General features: G+C 51.6%; 7 protein-coding genes across 7 annotated transcripts; 2 read left to right on the top strand and 5 right to left on the bottom strand.

Moving 5' to 3' along the window:
• Positions 1-434: 434 nt before the first annotated feature.
• Positions 435-1,012, bottom strand: PpBr36_05385 (uncharacterized protein; the record flags this gene model as incomplete). The annotated part of the gene is made up of 2 exons (XM_029892541.1): positions 435-696; positions 894-1,012. 2 exons carry the CDS (start codon positions 1,010-1,012, stop codon positions 435-437), a joined length of 381 nt encoding a protein of 126 aa, XP_029749561.1.
• A 1,363-nt stretch (positions 1,013-2,375) lies between these two features.
• On the bottom strand, positions 2,376-2,693 carry PpBr36_05384 (uncharacterized protein; the record flags this gene model as incomplete). Its single annotated transcript, XM_029892540.1, has 1 exon — positions 2,376-2,693. One exon carries the CDS (start codon positions 2,691-2,693, stop codon positions 2,376-2,378), a length of 318 nt encoding a protein of 105 aa, XP_029749560.1.
• A 2,587-nt stretch (positions 2,694-5,280) lies between these two features.
• PpBr36_05383 (uncharacterized protein) lies at positions 5,281-7,537 on the bottom strand (the record flags this gene model as incomplete). The annotated part of the gene is made up of 2 exons (XM_029892539.1): positions 5,281-7,145; positions 7,228-7,537. The coding sequence occupies 2 exons, from the start codon at positions 7,535-7,537 to the stop codon at positions 5,281-5,283; spliced, it is 2,175 nt and encodes a 724-aa protein (XP_029749563.1).
• A 413-nt stretch (positions 7,538-7,950) lies between these two features.
• Positions 7,951-8,739, top strand: PpBr36_05382 (uncharacterized protein; the record flags this gene model as incomplete). The annotated part of the gene is made up of 2 exons (XM_029892538.1): positions 7,951-8,017; positions 8,114-8,739. The coding sequence occupies 2 exons, from the start codon at positions 7,951-7,953 to the stop codon at positions 8,737-8,739; spliced, it is 693 nt and encodes a 230-aa protein (XP_029749562.1).
• Positions 8,740-9,084: 345 nt separating this feature from the next.
• Positions 9,085-10,311, bottom strand: PpBr36_05381 (uncharacterized protein; the record flags this gene model as incomplete). The annotated part of the gene is made up of 1 exon (XM_029892537.1): positions 9,085-10,311. One exon carries the CDS (start codon positions 10,309-10,311, stop codon positions 9,085-9,087), a length of 1,227 nt encoding a protein of 408 aa, XP_029749565.1.
• A 1,603-nt stretch (positions 10,312-11,914) lies between these two features.
• Positions 11,915-14,009, bottom strand: PpBr36_05380 (uncharacterized protein; the record flags this gene model as incomplete). Its single annotated transcript, XM_029892536.1, has 3 exons — positions 11,915-12,096; positions 12,179-13,320; positions 13,402-14,009. The coding sequence occupies 3 exons, from the start codon at positions 14,007-14,009 to the stop codon at positions 11,915-11,917; spliced, it is 1,932 nt and encodes a 643-aa protein (XP_029749564.1).
• A 2,265-nt stretch (positions 14,010-16,274) lies between these two features.
• PpBr36_05379 (uncharacterized protein) lies at positions 16,275-17,043 on the top strand. Its single transcript, XM_029892535.1, has 3 exons — positions 16,275-16,365; positions 16,563-16,683; positions 16,989-17,043. Exons 1-2 carry the CDS (start codon positions 16,302-16,304, stop codon positions 16,643-16,645), a joined length of 147 nt encoding a protein of 48 aa, XP_029749992.1. The 5' UTR covers positions 16,275-16,301; the 3' UTR covers positions 16,646-16,683; positions 16,989-17,043.
• Positions 17,044-17,109: the final 66 nt, after the last annotated feature.

The raw sequence follows: 17,109 nt of genomic DNA, 5'->3' as shown, positions 1-17,109 counted from the left end.
TGCTGTTTGAACGTCATGGGTTATTCATTCATTACACTTGATTTGTTTCTGGAGTATCAGTATAATCCAAGTCCCTCTTAGTGGACAGCGTCGCCTCCAGTGGACCGTGTTTACGAGGATGCAATCTTTGTAGATGCTTTCACACATCATAGGCTACGACATCAACATCATAAACAGGTAGGTGTTAGAGGCGTATCAAACTTGTCTTGATCCGAGAAACTAAGATACCCAAGAAAATGAACCCTTACAGAAAAAAAAAAAAAAAGAAAAAAAAAAAGCAGACCCAAAATTGCAAACCCAAAACAACCCTTTTACTCTTATGGATCTTGAGTCACAAGTCCATATCAACCAAACTCCAACCCCAGAAACCAAAACTCCCAAAACAAAAAAAGCAGCCCCAACAAGAAAGACCCGACCCGACCGCAAGCCTCCCGTTAGTACTGGGAGCTCTTGTTCTGCTTGCGGCGGTTGGCCTGTTCCAGGACCCGCCGCCTCTCCCTCCTTCGGGCCTCCCTCCAGTCGGAAGGCCCGGCCTCGCCGGCGGGCGGCCAAAACTCCTCGGCGGGCATCTCGCCCGAGTCCGAGCTTGGGTCGTACACGACCCGCTTCTTCTCCGTGATGGTCTCCACCATCACGGCCTTGGCCTTCCCCTTGCCTTTGGGGTCGGCGTTGCTCTTGGAGCAACAGCAGCCCATCCTGTCGGCTGTGTAAGCAGCTTTGGTTAGTCGATGCGTCTGGGTTGGATCGAAGCAAGATTGAAGAGTGTGGGCTGGTGAAATGCTTACTGGTGCTGGTGGTGGTGTTTTTTTTTATTTTTTTTTTTTATAAAACTTCTTGACCTACGAGGTCTTCTCGCAGGACAAGGTAGCTGGGGAGGCCGGGAGAGTGCTGACCTCGAAGACTGGCAGTCGACCGCGTGACTGAAGTTGTTTGTATCTTTTCTTGAAAGATACAAGGAGCTCCAGTGTATGTGTTGTGTGATGATCTGGGAGATTTCTGGGAGTCGAACCATGGGAGGGGAAGGCCGAGTTATATATTAATTTCTCGAGGCCAAATTCCCCAGTCTCGAGATGGAACTTGAGCCTTTGTGCAGGTGTGCATATGTGCATATGAGCATAGTAGCCCGGCTGTGGCGAGTTGCTGCATGTTCTTGAAGCAGTAGCGCCCCGTATAGTTTCCCATCTCAGCGGCGACCAGCCACCCTTTTGCCCTCTTTACAGCAGTCGTTTCTGTAGTTACGATGCAGGGAAACATCGACACACTTTCCACAAGGGCAGCAGTATCAAGAACTTTCATGTGTTGTGGTATCTCGGTGAGTAAATGGGCCTCATTTCGTCTGTCTGCGGTAGTGGTTTCTGCAACAATAGAGTTCAGAAAAAATTAACATAGTCACACCAGCAGCTGCTTGCAAGAAATTGTCTATTCCGGTCAGTGACCAGCCACCCCTTTGAACCTGCCCTACATACCTTGCCCACTCGTTTCCCCATCAACAGCCCAGAAAAAAAAAAAAACAAAATCATTATACCGACAGCATCTGCGAGAATTGCCAGGTAGCTTCTCCGTCTTGGCTTGCAGTAATTTTGCCATCTCTCTCGTGAAGTCCACGTGAAATCTGCGCGCCATCGACCATGAGCTGCACAAGGGACAGGTTTGGCTCCAGATTGGGCCGGCCAGACCTGCGCTGCCACTTTTTCCTGTTCTGCTTGTTTCGGTAAACATTGACGCCCATGAGAGCTTCAAGCAGGGCAAGTTTGGAGTGACGGCTATGGGGAGGGAAGCCTTCTAACATTTGTGCGATACAACATGATATTTACATGTAGACCTAGTATGACCGACTTGGATTCCACGCAAAGGATACATCTCCAAATCGATGCTATCAAAGAAAGGCTACATGCCATTTCATTCCATTTGTAGTCGCGCCACTGTTTCTCAACCGAGCTACTGGGGCTTGAAGATGAGTATCTGGGGTAACGAGACGAGAACCCACGAGGAAGAAGAAGAAGAAGAAGCCGATTCACTCTTTGACTATTCAGATATACAACATTTCTTAACGACGCCATGGCTTATATGTTCAGATACCCAAGATATCTTGGAATAGCATTTCACCTGGGGGAACTAAACACGCAGTTTTATGACGGGCAACGCATATCACGAGATTTTAGAATTTAAATTGTGGTATTTTATTACGCGGTACCCAAGAAAATTAGTTTCCAAAAATAAAGCAAAGTCCCAAATATATCACAGCCTCTGTCCGAGTTTGCAATCTTGTAACCCCCCCAAAAAACAAAGAACAAAAAGAAAAACAGATTTCGCCCAAAATCTCCCCCAGCGCCCCAAACCCCCAAGCCCTTCCGACGTCCTCCGCCGCGACCAGCCTAGTCGTACGTCTTCATCCTCGAGTCCTCGCTCTTATAAGTCTGCCGGACTCGGATCCTCGGCTGGGTGCGGTTGATGTACTGCCGCTCCCCGTTCGGGTACGTCTTCCAGCGCGGCCCGTCCCTGATCTCCATCTGGCGGGAGCGCTCGTCCTGCTCGTCGTCGAACCGCTCCAGGAACTCGGCGTACGTGGCCTCGGGGTCGCGGCCGTCGTACTGGGGCTCGAGCCAGTGTCGAGCCCGGACCTCGCGGCCCTCTCCCCCCATCGTTTTCTCCGTGGGGATCGTCACCTTTCCGCTCGAGAAGCAGCAGCCCATCTTGTCGGATTTGCGTTTTAACTGTTTTTTTTTTCAGCGTGATTCTCAGGTTAGCCAGGCGTTTTGTTTGTCGGTATGCCAGGATGGTGGGTGTAAGTACTATGAGAGAGATGACAAGGTAGCCAGTTTTATTGTGGTGGTTGGTTGGTGTCGGGAGTGTGGAACTTGTTTGCAGGTTGAAGGCTTTCTGGCAGCGGCGATGAGCTGACTGTTATGTGAGAGTGAAGAGGATATGTGGTTGCTGTACTATGTGTGACTTGAAGAAGGGACAACAGAGACCAAAGAAATAGAGTCGATGTTGACAAGTTGGTCTTTCTCGAATGGTGAAAGTCTTGTCTGTTACAACAAATAGGACAACACTTACAAGCGAAAGAAATGGAGAGGAAGGGGCAGTGGTCTTGATAGATCTTCGAAGCGAAAATAGGCTGATGCGTATGTATGTGTCTGGACAATATGTGGCTCAAAAGATAGTGCGAGATGGATGTCAAGTGAGGCTGATAGTTGTCTGGTGTTGCTGAGATGTGTTTGCTTGTGTCTGCTATGCGATGAGAGAAACAAAGAAGGGAGATAGATGAGGGAGCAAGGTCTAGTTTTGTAGTGTTTATTCCATCCTATTTGGCCGGGATCACTTGGGATATGCATGATGCTTGCATTACCAACCTCGAGTATAAAAAAAAAAAAAAAAAAAAAAAAAAAAAAAAAAAAAAAAGGAATTCTTGCAGTTCGTGGCAAACTGATTATGTTGCCCAACACTAATGCTTGCAGGTCACCGTCAGAACTAGATTATTTTCATCAAGATGTCATGTCGGACTGGGAGACTGGATTGCACATCCGCCACTTCTCTATCAGAAAAAACTTGGTATACGCTTAAAAGCCCAATGATAGGGAGATCTAGAAAACAACTCCAACAAACCAAGGCTTTCCTTTCTCTCTAATTCCCCTTTCCTGGTCATTTCTTTGTACGGAAAATACAAAATGTGCTCATTATATCTAGTGCAAGTTTTGGTGTAATCATAGTTGCGAAAATGTCGAGTCTCTCGGGCGTGCTGCTCCTGTGCGCCGACCATGACTTATAGGGGCGGGTAAGTAGATGCCGTCATGGAAATGAGCTTCTCCACGCATTTGAATGGCCGGCCATCTACAAACTGTATACATTTGCTGGCGCCAAAGCGCTTTTTGCCCTTGACCTCTTGATCTCGGCCGAACCCATACCAGAGAGGAGTCTAAAGTACTAGCAGTAATTATATCATGGGGAGGAGAAGTCGGTCGTGTCACTGCTCAAGTTGTGTGCCCCGAAGTTCACCAACTTGGCACTCTAATTTAAAAAAGTGTTATACGCGCTCTATGTTGCTCGCGTTGTCCCTTTATACATCCCAGCTTACGGGTCATTACTTTCTAGGGGACTTTGTGCCGTGAGATGACGTGCCGAGTGTACCGTATCAGTTCAGACATGCCTGTGAGCGTGTAGCCCCGGCGGCCCGATTACGATGGATAAAATCTTCAAGTGAACCACCATTCAGCTCCCAACCAAAAACCCCCTTTGATAGCTTCTAAAGGTGGAAAGTCTAGATAAACAGGCCAGTTGGAGCAACACTGTTGAGATATTTTGAGCGTCGCGTAGCATACACTTTGAGCGCAGTCTTTTGAGACATTCTCCGTCTTTGCTCAGAATTTAAAAGGGCAAATGAATTATCCTGTATCATCTTTCTTGCTACGACAAGTTGGATCAGAAAAGCTCGTTGTCGAAGTAAATGGTGAAAAGAAAAAAAACCTGCTTGACAAACGTGATAGAAGCAGCAACCGCTTGCAGCTACGGCCTCGGCCTTGTGCAAAGTAACAAAACATGTTAAAAATAAAGCACAATCAGATCAAAGATCGGTTAGCAGAATAATTGGAGCGCCGAAAGTGGCACGTTAGAAAGACTCGGCTGCCCAGTCTCTATTCTTCTCCGTCATCTTCCGGACTGCTCAAACATAGACCAAACATAGCTGGATGAGAGCATTCCAAAGTATATATCTATGCCGGCAGCATACTTGTGTAAAGAACGGGCAAGTAGATGAGACCCATTCGGTTTGGTTAAATGTGTCTGATAATATCAGAGAGAAAAAAGAAAGAAAGAAAGAAAGAAAGAAAGAAAGAAAGAGAAAAAAGAACCTGTCGTTGTACAAGAATATTGTTATATGCATATTCATTATCACTACAAAATACCCAAAATATTATACTTTGGCAAAAACAACAATTGTTTAGCATCAAATGAAAGATTGAACGCTCGAAAAAGTCATCTCCTGAATTTCGAGTCAGACAGATACCTAGGAAGCCGACAAACTGTTGGGAAAGGAGCAGAAGTGGCCACATGGAAATCTTCAACCCAAAGACATTACACCACACCAAGACCCTCCTAACACTGGGAAAAACAAGATCAATATTGACATTAGATCGCTTGCAATATAGCTGGCATGCAAACATCAAGATACCGCACCCCGTTGTTGCATTGAAAAGCCACCCCTGGAGATATTACTTCATACTTGTGCAAAATCTTCAAAGAGTTACCTATGCACGCTCATAAAAAAAGACATGAACAACCTCTCTAGAGCTTTTCCAACAAAATCTTGGCACCCGCATTCCCAATAAGCAATTCCTTTTTGGCACCTTTCCTCTTATCCTTCCTCCCTTTCCTGGCCGCCGCCTTGTCCACCTCCTGCCCCTCCTCCGAATCGACTGCAGCCAACGCCTCCCTCTTGGCCTTTTGCTCGGCCGTCTCTTCTACCGAGGCCTTCTCCAGAAGCTTCTTGTTCTTCTTGAGCGTCTTGACCAGCTCCGCCTTGTGCGGCTCGAAATCCTCGGCCTCCAACAGGCCCACGGGCACAAACGACCCGGGACCCGTCGCCCACCCAACGATATGGCTCTTAATCACGTCGTACAGAGTGTTGGCAAAGTTCAACGGCGGGTCCGCGGCCTTGACCTTTCCAGAGGCTTTGTCGTAGTGGCCACCCGACACCAGAGTCTTGTACATCCTGGCGGCAAACGGGTCACGAGCGGGGTGTGGCCTCGGCGGTGCGAGGCTGTCGGGGTTCTCCTCGGGTTCTTGGTTGGGGTCTCCCTCCGCCGTCGCCGCCACCGCACTGAGCGCCTGCGTCTTGTCACCAACGGCAGACAAGAGAACCTCGGTAATCATTTGGCATCCAAACGATGTGGACATTAGGTCTTTTGCAGACGATGCGATGACCCTCAAAAGAGCAGGTGACATTGCCGCAACGATCTCCTTGCGACGGACTTCGGGGTCCTTCTTGGACGTGTTTTTGCGAATGCCGTGCACCTCCTTCAGCAGAGCCAGGTCCGACCAGTGACTTGGGGGGAACAGCGACTTGGAAGTGCCCTCGAATGGGTAGCGAAGTACGATCCTGGCATTTGGGTTGTTGACACAGAAAAACACGTTTTCTGCCTCTTTCTCCTCACTCTTGCCCAGTATCTCGGGGAGTATGGATTTGGTCGTCAAGACGGTATCGTCGATGACGTCGAACGCGGTTAATATGACGGCGTGGGCATTCCTGTCGCCGCACATGAGCTCAAAGGTGTCCTTGTAGGTCTTGAGGATCTGTTTCCTGTCCTTGGCACCGCCATATGCCAGAAGCAGACACACGAGCCTGGCTCCAGACCTGGTGAATGCCAAGTTCTTGAGCAGATCGCCATTGTCGTCGGCCTTGATAATCTCGACAAACTCCTTGTGCTCCTCCGTGTCGGGCGGAACACAGAGAAAGTACTGCAGCATGGCGTCGTGGAGCATGGTAAAGCCCGTCATCTGCTTCTGGATCAGATTGTTGATCATACCAATGAGGTACTTGAGGATCGGCCCTCGCTTGCTCGGCTCGTTCTTCAAAATCTTGGACAGATCTGCTGTGACGGCCTCTCCATTTTCAGGCTTGAACAGAGCAAACTCGGTACCGTACCATTCCCTCAAAAGGACATCCTTCTGCTCCTTCGTGGCCACACCTCGATATATGTCGTCGAGAATCCACGAGGCCTCGGGGTGGTTGATGAGCTTCTTGACCTTGCCGTAGAACTCAGGGACGATGAGATCCCGAACCTCGTCGTCCTGGTGACCGAGCAGCTTGCCGATCAGGAACTTGGCGTACCTGCTCTCGGCCAGCTGTGCAAAGGTTCCCTTGAGCTCCTGCGCAATCTCTCGCCGCTGGGCCATGGTGGCGTACTTGATGGCCGTCTGCACGGCGCGCACGGCATCGTGCTTGAGCACAAAGTCCCGGATGCGCCCGGTGACGATGGTGAAGAGCTCGTCGACGAGGCCCTGGCGCTCCTCCTTGGGCACGTGTGATTTGCGTCGCAGCCGCTCCCAGAGCTTCTTGGTGCGGGCGAGTTCGTCGGCCAGGGGCTTGGCGGCCTTGCGCTCTTGGGCGAGTTGCTTCTGGAGCGCATGTGATTCTCTCGAAGTTTGACCTGGACAAAGCGTTAGTATGATAGTCACTGGCGGGGCCCTTCACAATCTGCACATAGGTCGTCGCAACACATCACAACCTACCGCGTTCAAAGGTTTTGCCGTCAGAAGTCCCTGAGCTCAGCTTGGGCTTCTTGTGCTTGTGGTCATCTTCCGACTTCAAATCGGCACCACCATCTTCCTCATCCTCCGATGACAACCCGTCAAAGTCATCCTCATCCGACAAGTCGCCCTCAGCTTCAAATGCCTTTCTGCTCGATGTAATCCGCTGCTTGGCCGGTGCCGAAGTCTCCTTGTCCGACCGCGCCTTTTTCGCAGGCTTCTCCGCCTTGGGGGGCTTGTCGGACGAGGAGCTTTTCCTCTTGTCGCCCAGCTTTACGCTTTTGGTGGCCATTTTGTTTGTGGGGGTATCGAGAAGCCTCAGAGCCGACCTTTTTTTTTTGCCTGAGTACCTTTTCTTCCGTCTTTTCCTTCCACTGTCGCTCCCAAATCCCGAGCGCCAATTCAAAAGGGTCGCAAAGCAACCTAGGAATTTTTTTTGTTATCGGCAACCGCGATAAGAACAGACCCTTTCCCATTATAGTGGGCGGTGAAAGAGAATTGGATCTCTGCGACCCCACTGCCCCGCCATTGGCTGCCCCTCGCGTTGGCACCGCGCGCGGAGAGCTATTGACATTGACGTCGGGGGGAGGTTGCAAATAGACGGACACCCTCGTGACAGCTACGATAGTGTATGCGCAAATTCAAATACAAGCAATCGATAGACTTGGATATTGAAGCAGCACAGCTACATACACAACAACCACAATGGGGCGCGAAGACCAAATAGAAGAGAGGGAAGTCCTCGAGTCAATTTTTCCCGATGAAATCACAGGTAAGCTCCCCGTCCATAGCAAGGTGCCGACTTTGAGAGCACTTCAAAAAGAAAGGATGCGCTGACAGCAAAGCCCATCTCTCCGCACATCTACAGACATAACCGAAAACGAGTTCCGCATCTCAATAACCCTCGACATCCCCGAAGACGACACCGAGTCTGAACCGCCCGTGATGCTCTTGACGGTCCAGTACCCAGAGGCGTACCCAGACGTGGCTCCGAGGCTCGACCTCGCGGCGCCGCAAAACAACACCTCGACGCACCCCTACTTCAACGTGGCCGAAGACAAGGCGCAACTCCTGGCGGGGGTCGAGGAGACCATCAACGAGAACCTCGGCATGGCCATGGTGTTCACGGTGGTGTCGGCGCTCAAGGAGGCGGCGGAGCAGCTCGTGGTCGACCGGCGCGAGGCCAAGGCCCGCGAGCAGGAGGAGGCGGCGCTGGAGGCCGAGCGCGAGGAGAACAAAAAGTTCCAGGGCGAGCCCGTCAACCCCGAGTCCTTCATGCGCTGGAGGGCAGGGTTCCTCAAGGAGATGGAGGAGCAGAGGCTGCGCGAGGAGGAGGAGAGGTTGGCCGAGCTCAAGAAGCAAAAGATCAAGGAGCCCGTAAAGCTGACCGGGAAGCAGCTGTGGCAGCAAGGCTTGATGGGCAAGGTTGTCGAGGACGATGATGACGACGATGCGCCCACGGCCGAGGTGGAGAAGCTCAAGGTCGCCGCATGACGGAGGAATGTCGGGGAGACTGTTTCTAGTAGGAATTGCATGTAGAAAAGGCGTTTTGGGTTGGGGCCTGATATGATTTCAGCTGTGTCCTTTTTGTATTTGTCAGAACACTCATGACGCTCAAATCTGGTAGCCATCACAAGTATTTGTTTGGCCCCTATTTGTCTATTATGGGCTGCTCATACGCAACGACGGCCGCTTAGTCCGCCCTTTTCTTTTACCCTCCCTGAAACTCCAAACGCGAAGCGATTTCTCCATTCCCTCGGTAAGGTCGATTATGGGCAAGAAATTCCAAGACCCTAATGTTAAATGTCCATAGAATTGGGCAGCTAGGCGACTCTTATCTCAGCCCATGACCTTGTCTCCGTCTCCCTCCTCGTCATCATCGTCCTCCCAGCCATCGTCATCGTCGTCGTCATCATCTGCCGCCTCTCCCAATTCTTTGTTGAGCGTGCCTAGCAACTCCTGGGCATGCTGGCCTAGCCGATCGTCCTCGTATTCTTGTGCGGCAAATAGCGTCAAGCACTGCTTCAGCCACCGCCTAGCCGACGCCCAGATGGTCTTCCAGTCGTCCTTGGCGGCGGTGGCGGCCTTGAGCTTCTCCCCGATCAGGAACTGGCCAAAGCCGCCGAGGTACAGCACCTCGACGCTCGAATCGTCCTCCTTGATCAGCCGCTCCGCGACCTCAATAGCCCTGTCCTCCCACTCGACTTCGAGCAGCAGCCTGACGAGGCTGACTCTCGTAGGGAACGGCGGCACGGCTGCGTCGTCCTCGCCCGACCACCAGGGGTCCATGCTCCGCGTCAGCGCCGTGCGTGCCTCGTCCGGCTTGCCCTGCGATATCCGGACGTTGGCCACCGTCTGCCAGGCGTCCGCCAGGTCTGGCGCCAGCATGGTTGCCTCGGTGATGAGCGCCTCGCACCGCTGCTCCGCGTCCGCCTCCCAGCTCAGGTCCGTCATGTAGACCTCGGCCACGGCGCAGAGCGCGCTGCTCAGCCGCCTGTTCAGGTCCCTCCTCGCCTCGTCGATCAGTGTCTTTTGCGCGTCCGTCAGCCCCGCCGCCCGCCCGCCCCGCTCCTCCACGCTCGCCAGCGCGGCCCGCAGCACTCCGGCGCCGCGCTCCAGCCACCTGACCGAGTCCGCGCCGCCGTCCTCGCTCAGCTGCGCGAGCCAGAGGTACTTCTCGGCCCTGGCACCCAAGTTGATCCCGCCTGCCGCGCCCGCGCCACTGCCGCCCTGGATCAGCGCATCCCACCACTCGCCCGCGTCCTCTTCGACGTCCACCTCGGCGGCTTGGAGGAGCTGCGTCCTGGCGGCATCGCTGTCGCCAACCTCGAGCAGGACCTCGCCCAAGAGCGTGCGCGCTTCGGCCTCGAGCCGCTCTGGTGCCGTCTCGACTGCGTCCTTGGCCACCCGCAGCGCCGACGTCACGTCTCCCTGCTCCAGGAGCGCCGTCGCCTCCGCCAGCAGCTGCTTAGCCCGCCGCGCGTTGTTAGCGCCGTTGGCTGCGGCGCCGCTTCTGTTTTTTTGCCGGCTGCGCGCCTTCTTGTTATGTGGTCTCGTCGGCGCCATGGCTCTTTTTTCTTTTTTTTTTTCGTTATTGGATTTACTCGTTGCTTCTTGATTTCTCTCTTGATCTCTCGGCGCGGGGCGGCCCACGGAGGGGTGCCGCCGTCGTAGTTAGTTTTAAGCTGGTCTTTCCTGTTTTCCTCTTATTTTGTAGTTACTCTGGATATAGCAGAGTTTCTTGGAGGTTCTTGTGCTCTTGTCCGTCAGTATTAAGCCAAAAATACACTGAAGGCCTAACATCAATCCACCCGTCGCGATAGAGAGACCTTGTTGCAGTTCACTCCGCCAACTTTTTTTTTCCTGTTATCTTATCGCCCAGCAACGAGGGGCTTGCACGAGGCCGACATATGTCATAAATTTTACTTACCCTGTACCACGTCAGGTAACCCTACGAGAGGGAGACTTGCGACTTGTAATCCAAGAGAACAAGATGTATACTTATCCGTTTGAAGCACCTCAAGTTTTGTCCAAGCGTAGTTTAGTGGAGTGTCGAGTTGTGTAGTAAGAGCACATACTCGTTTTATTCATTGTACATTGAGATGCAGTGATTTTGTGCCGCAATTTGGCATATCATTGGGCAAACACTGACAGAGTCCTTGTCCACGATACACAAGGAGATACACAGTTAGTGGTCTTCTACTTCTTCACTCAATAGTACGAATTCGGAACTCGGCTACTTCACCAGCTTTCATGTTCATCTTTGCTAGATACACGCTTTCCGCTCCGCCATTCAACTGTTCATGTTCCTCAGTCTCCCGATCGATCGCTCGCCCGCTTCTCCGTAGCAACCTCCCATATTACTACTCAACGCTTGTTCTCTATAAATCCTCAAAACGCCCACATATTGCCCAAAAGGGCGAACCGACGGCACAAGAAGAAATTCCAATGAAATAGACATACCCCGTGACTTTTAACCCGTAGTCCCAAAACAAAAGCAGAAGAAACAGAAACTTTTTTTTGTATGCATCTGACGCCCAGGTACCTTTGGTCGTTGATTGTGCCTGTGCATAGGAATGGGTATTGCACGTCCCTCGAGAACCGAACAAGAAACGCCTGAAATGGAAAGCCCTCCGCAACAAGTCTTGGAAATGACAGACAATGTGAGGGCTGAAACATTAGTTGCCCATAAAAAATATGGTTGAAAAAAGACAAACAGTTGATCATGTTGACAACTTCTCAAAAGAGGAAAAAAAGACCGGAACACCGCAGCCATGCCCCCTAGGCTTGAATGAAGGATCCGTCCCACGATTATAATAAAACAAAAAACATACAGACGGAGGTCGCTCGCTTGCTGAATGACCTCGTCGGGGTCGATTATGAATCATGTTGTGATGCTTCGTAGAGCAATAACACGCAATCGCTCAGAGATTGTTCAAATTGGTACGTGAGCTTGTCGATACCATGGCTTGGTGTGACCTGACACAAGCCACGTACATGGTTTTTCGTCGCCGACAGGAGCATTCGTGAATGCTATGTCCTTCCAGAGGGTAGATCCGAGCGGGGATGCCGACTTGAGGCCGATTAACGATTTTGAAGTCTACCAAGACAGACGTCCTAAAGAATGTTCGTGTGCGAATAGATGCTCAATTCGCATCTTCAATCGAGGTCACACTGCCCCCTGGTACAGTTCCTGCGTGACAAGATTCCCATCCAGAGTGGCCTCGCTTCTTTGCTGCTGGTACTGAAATGTTGTAATGGGTGATATGCCAGCCATGCATAGATGCCGGTTGGAGCTCGTCCTCGGAAGCAAGTTCCCGACAGTTGGCCGGGCCGATATTAGAATCAAGCCTTGCAACCAATACAATCTCCTTGCAATGCGCACCGCCCGCTTCGCTCTCAGTAATAGACAAAAAAGGCTACTTTGTCCAACCAACGTTCCAAATGACATGCGCAATATCTCGTGCTGTGTTGTACGTATCAATGACCCGTCCGACAATTCCACCATCCCGGGCCGCCCATGAGTCGTCCCCTTCCTCATAGGGCATTAACATACCGGATTCTGTCCGTCGCATGCCTCCAGTGCTGCTTGTCGATTCGGACATGGAGGATGCGGCGGCAGCGAGGTTGGTTGATGAAGATGTTCGCTTCGTGAGGCCACCGGACGATGAGGTACGCTTCAGTCCGGAGCCAGCGGGAGCTGGCTTGCCCTTGCCTTTGCCCATGGTAGGCATTCCATCGTCGCTTTCGTCGTCCTCACTGTCGGATGCGAAGGAAAATCCAGTCGATTTCTTTCCCTTCCCCTTGGTTTTAGAACATGAGGCTTCATCGTCCTCGTACTCATCGCCACCCCTTTTGGTTGGCCTCAAAGTCTCCTGCGACGAAGAGGGTGTCAATGTCGGACTCCGATAACTATGTCTCATAGCCGATGATGCATCGTCCTCCCCCTCACAGCCCGTATACTTGAGGGTCGTCGAAGGCAGTGGCGCAATTGTCTTCTCCGCCTGGCCCGAGCTTCCGGTTCTACGGAGAATAGGCCTCTTCTTCTTGATTTTGGTACGCCTCATCATGAGTGCTTCGTTCTCCGAGTCACTGTCATCAACATGACCCAGGTTATCATCGTCGTCGCCCCTGACATCAAGCGCTATGTACTGCTCGACCTCCTCTTTGAAATGTATGTGTTTCCTCTCGCCAGAGGGCGACTCAAGTCGAGACGAGGCACTGCTGGCGGCGTGGCTCGACCCAGCAGTTCCTGGGCTAAGATTCCTAGAAGAAAGTGGCAAAGTAATGTAATCCGTCGCTGCTCTTTCCAGCCTCGGTCGGGCTGACGGCCTCAGCACGCCTTCTTTTTGTTGCGCCTGCACAGCAGCGGCTGCCTGTCTGACCAGAGAGGACGTCGATATCGACCTCTGCAGCATAACCTCCGACATGCTTCTTTTCTTAAGGATAGGCTTCTTGTCCGTGGTGGTCGATTTGGGCCTCTCACTCTGACGGCGTGAGATCTCGACCGGGTCAGACCTACTCGAGGCCATCTGCAGAGGGCCATACAACCATGTCACGTCACAGTCCTTGAGCCTGTGCCCGAGTTAGAACGGACACAGCGCTCTTTTGGAGCTTCATTAGGGAGAGGGAATCGCTATCCACGAAAGTACGCACCAATTAACAGATTCCGGAGATACGGTGGGCAAGTTGTTTTTTGCCTTCATCCACGTCCTCCAAGAAGCATTCTCAAGGCGTGCTGAGTTTCCGTATTCCTGTCGCCTGGCCACGACATACTTCCAGGATTCCCAAATGTCCTCCTCTCGCCAGTTGTGAGAAAGATAATCAACGTGCTGCTTAGGACGATGACTCATAGTCAGGTCATCATCGGCGTGCTCAGACGGGGTAATGGGATGCGAGGAGTCCTCCGTTGGAGTTGTGTCGTCGTCGTTTATGCTGGACGTGTCGCCGGTCCTTGGACTTGATGGTGCCTCCATGTCGTCCAGTTCGCTGGAAGAGTAGCCAGTGACGACGCTGTTGCTGCTTGCATAGTTGGGTAACGAGAATTCTGTGTCGTCTTCCGAATCCGAGAAGATCGCCACCGACGTGGGTGATGTCGAGTGCTTCATATGGTGGCTGTATGAGTCGGCTATGTGTGAGGCCGAGGTGGACTGGCGGAAGGGAGTCGAGGAATGTTGTGAACCGAATTTGGGTTGTGAATGTGACCTCCTCAGACCTCCAGTCTGGAAATAACTGTTGTCGTCAGATTGCAAAACGACAGCCATGGTGAGTGAGCAAGGTCGAGCCAAGGGAGCGGGCGAGGGTGAACGGGCGATTGCTGCGTGCAATGTCGCAACGTCATGCGCGGTAGGTGCGGCAGCTTGGCTGGCTGCTCATGAGTGATTGATTGGGTGCAGCAGCGGTGTTATTTCCCCTCATGGACTGCGTGTGGGTGAGTCGAGTTGGGTCGGTAGCAAATTGGCGGTAGGAGAGAAGCAGTATCTCTTTAGTGATTAGCCGTGTGCACAAAAGTACCCAAGGATAGGAAACTGTGATTTGTCGAGTCAAGGAATCGACGGATGAAAATGGGGAGGGAGCGTTGGTATAGTATAAGAGAGGAGAAAAAAAACCAAATCCGTGCGGTGCGGGTGCGAGTGGTACCGCCGGTCTGGGGTCTGTCTCGTTTGCTCCAGGCGCTCCACCAGATTTGTTCTGGATGTTCTTCGGTTGCTTGTGGGGTGCAGTCGGGAGGCAATGAGTGACTTTTGGTGGCCGGGGGGCGGAAGGGAATTCTTTTTTTTTTTTTTGGTCTTATTACACCCACGACAAAGGCGGTGACGATGATGGGGTGTCCGGAAGGTTGGTCCCTGTTTCCCGGTGTGTGCTGGGGTCTGGGCGCAAGGGCGGGCTGGCTAGCTTCTTCCCTTCTGTCCGTGCAATGTTGCAAGGGGGTGGTGGGGTTCTTATGGCGGCTTGCCCGGGTTTGTGGGTGCCTGGAACCCAGTGCCCTGGCCCTTTTTAGGAATAACTGCAAAGGAGAAGCAATCGAGAGAGAGGAAGAAGCAACGAAAAAGGCAGCGTCAAGGGAAAGAAAAGAAAGAAAGAATGGATTCCAGGACCCAGATTATCTCGCCGGAAATGAGAGAGCGCTGTGATGCGACGGAAAGATATAGTTTGGGGAAAAGATAGGAAATAAATGGCGTTGAATCGAGACGGGGACTCAATTGATTGAATGAATAAATAAGATGATGATGATAAGAGCCTTGCCCAAGAGGTAGGTACTTGAGATGCAGATAGCAGCATGCATGAAATGGCCAGGACACAGGCCAGCGACCAAATAAAGATGGGTAGCTACATCAAAAGAGGAAAGAGGAAATAACAGGCCAAACCATTTCACAGTAGATAGGTAACATTGGGTACGCCGGCTGTTGTTCGAAGCCTTTGCTGGTTGGTCGGGTTGTTTCTTGTGTTAGACCAACTCCCTGGGAGTAGCCGTAAGGAGCCAAGGCGATCTACAAGTACAGTACTATTATAAAGTTACTATTGCAGGCAGAGTAAGGCAAGTTACGGTTTGGTGTGTTTTTATGGCGGTTGACCCTGTCAGTGGAGATTACTATACAGAGTCTCCCCCGGCCAGCACCTGCAAAGTTCCAAAGTCTGGATTGATTTGGTTTGGTTGGGCTTTCACTTCTGATGCTCCTCCCTATCTTGGTCGCCATTTCTGTCACAAATGCGAACCATAACAAAGTAGGGATGCTGCATCGGTTTGAGGATGAAGTACAGGGCCAAAGCCAAAACCAAACGGGCATAACGGGCGCGAGCAGTAAGGAAGCTGGGCGAGTCAGGTGCGGGGGAGGAGGGAGGCACGCAGACTTCCGGGATTACCACGCAAGATTTGAGAGCAATGGCGCCTTGGCCAGCCAGGCACCTAGTTCTACAAAACGATAATTATGAGCATGAACCGTACATGTAACTTGAGCATCTACGGAATCTACGGATAACTCACATACCTGGCGGGACAAAAAATAAAAACCAAAAGAAAACGGGCGGATCAATCGCGTCAAATTACACGCAAAGCACAGCACCAACCCAAAACAAGGATGCAAATTGGTCAATGAGAACGCGTGAGAGGAATGAGCGAGACGGATTGGCCAGGGCAAAGCGACATCGCGCAGTACAACATCGGTCAAGGCCAAAGCGAGAAAAGAAAAAAAAAGAGGTGTAGGTGTGCAACATCCGGCTGTGGATGGGGGTGTGGTAATGCGTGATGTGTGATGTGGTGCGTGGCAGCACAGGACCGCTGTACCAAGTCAGCGAGCGATCCAGCGAGAGCAGGGCGGTTGGAATGTTCCAGCCGGGCTCTTTCGTAATCGAGTTGCTAGCCGATTAGCGTTGCGGCGGGCAGATGTTTTAATTATTGTTTTACTATTTTCTTCTAGCCTGCGTCTCTGTCCTGCATTGCTGCCACTACAACCCATTTCCGCGCAGGCGCATCATACAAACAAAGCATGCAATTCCTCAGTCGTAAACTATTCCAAAAGCATCTACAGGAATGCTAGTCGTCCGTGGGGGAAGGCATGGGATGGGCGGCTGTCTCAGTTCCCCAGAACCGGGGTCCTCTCCAACCACATAGACTTTGCCGTGTGAGGTTTGTTAGCTGAATTTAATTCGCAGTAGGCTTCAGCTCAAAGGAGCTATGGAAACAATTGATACGATATTACCCACTCGAGATCATTGTGGGAAAGCCAGGGATTGAGAGGAAACGGCTCCAATATTTGGAAGTCTCGCTCGAAGCTTGGATCTGCAGCACACAGTGTAATAATAGTAGCAAGGACAAGGACACCGAGACCCAGCCAAGCAGAGCGGAGGCACACAGCCGGGGAAGCACGTTATCCAAACCCAAAGGCAAACAACTGTTTGATCTGTTGGATGAGCATGGCAGCGGGGCGTGCGTGGAGAGTGGGTAACGAGGCTAGCTCTACTGCTAGAGATAAGTGCGTGCGTGCGTGTGCCATCTCGCGGCGTGCTTGATCGATCTCCACCCTTTCCCCCAAATCGAGTAAAAAAACCATCTAATGCAAGAGCTCATTCAGTTCCAGGAGAAGAAATGACTGCCAGATCAGGAGAAAAACAAGCAGCAGCGCAAGATATACACTGGTGTCGTACGAAAAAGTGATGGACAGCTGAAAAGTAGATTACATGTACATTTTCATCAAAAATACAGTAAAAAAAAAAAAACAATCAATGCACGCACTTGGGCCGAGATACCAAAGACGAAACGAGCGGACGGCAGCACAGCAGCATTGTCCCTTACAATTAGAGCCCGGTCAGTTTTTTTGCTTTGAAGCCCCATCGTCTCCAAAACATTTCCCGATATCCTAATTT

Source organism: Pyricularia pennisetigena, chromosome 6 (assembly GCF_004337985.1).
Source record: "Pyricularia pennisetigena strain Br36 chromosome 6, whole genome shotgun sequence".
NCBI classification, from domain to species: Eukaryota; Fungi; Ascomycota; class Sordariomycetes; order Magnaporthales; family Pyriculariaceae; genus Pyricularia; species Pyricularia pennisetigena.
Note: the sequence above shows the minus strand (reverse complement) of the source record. Positions and strands in the feature narration are given on the sequence as shown.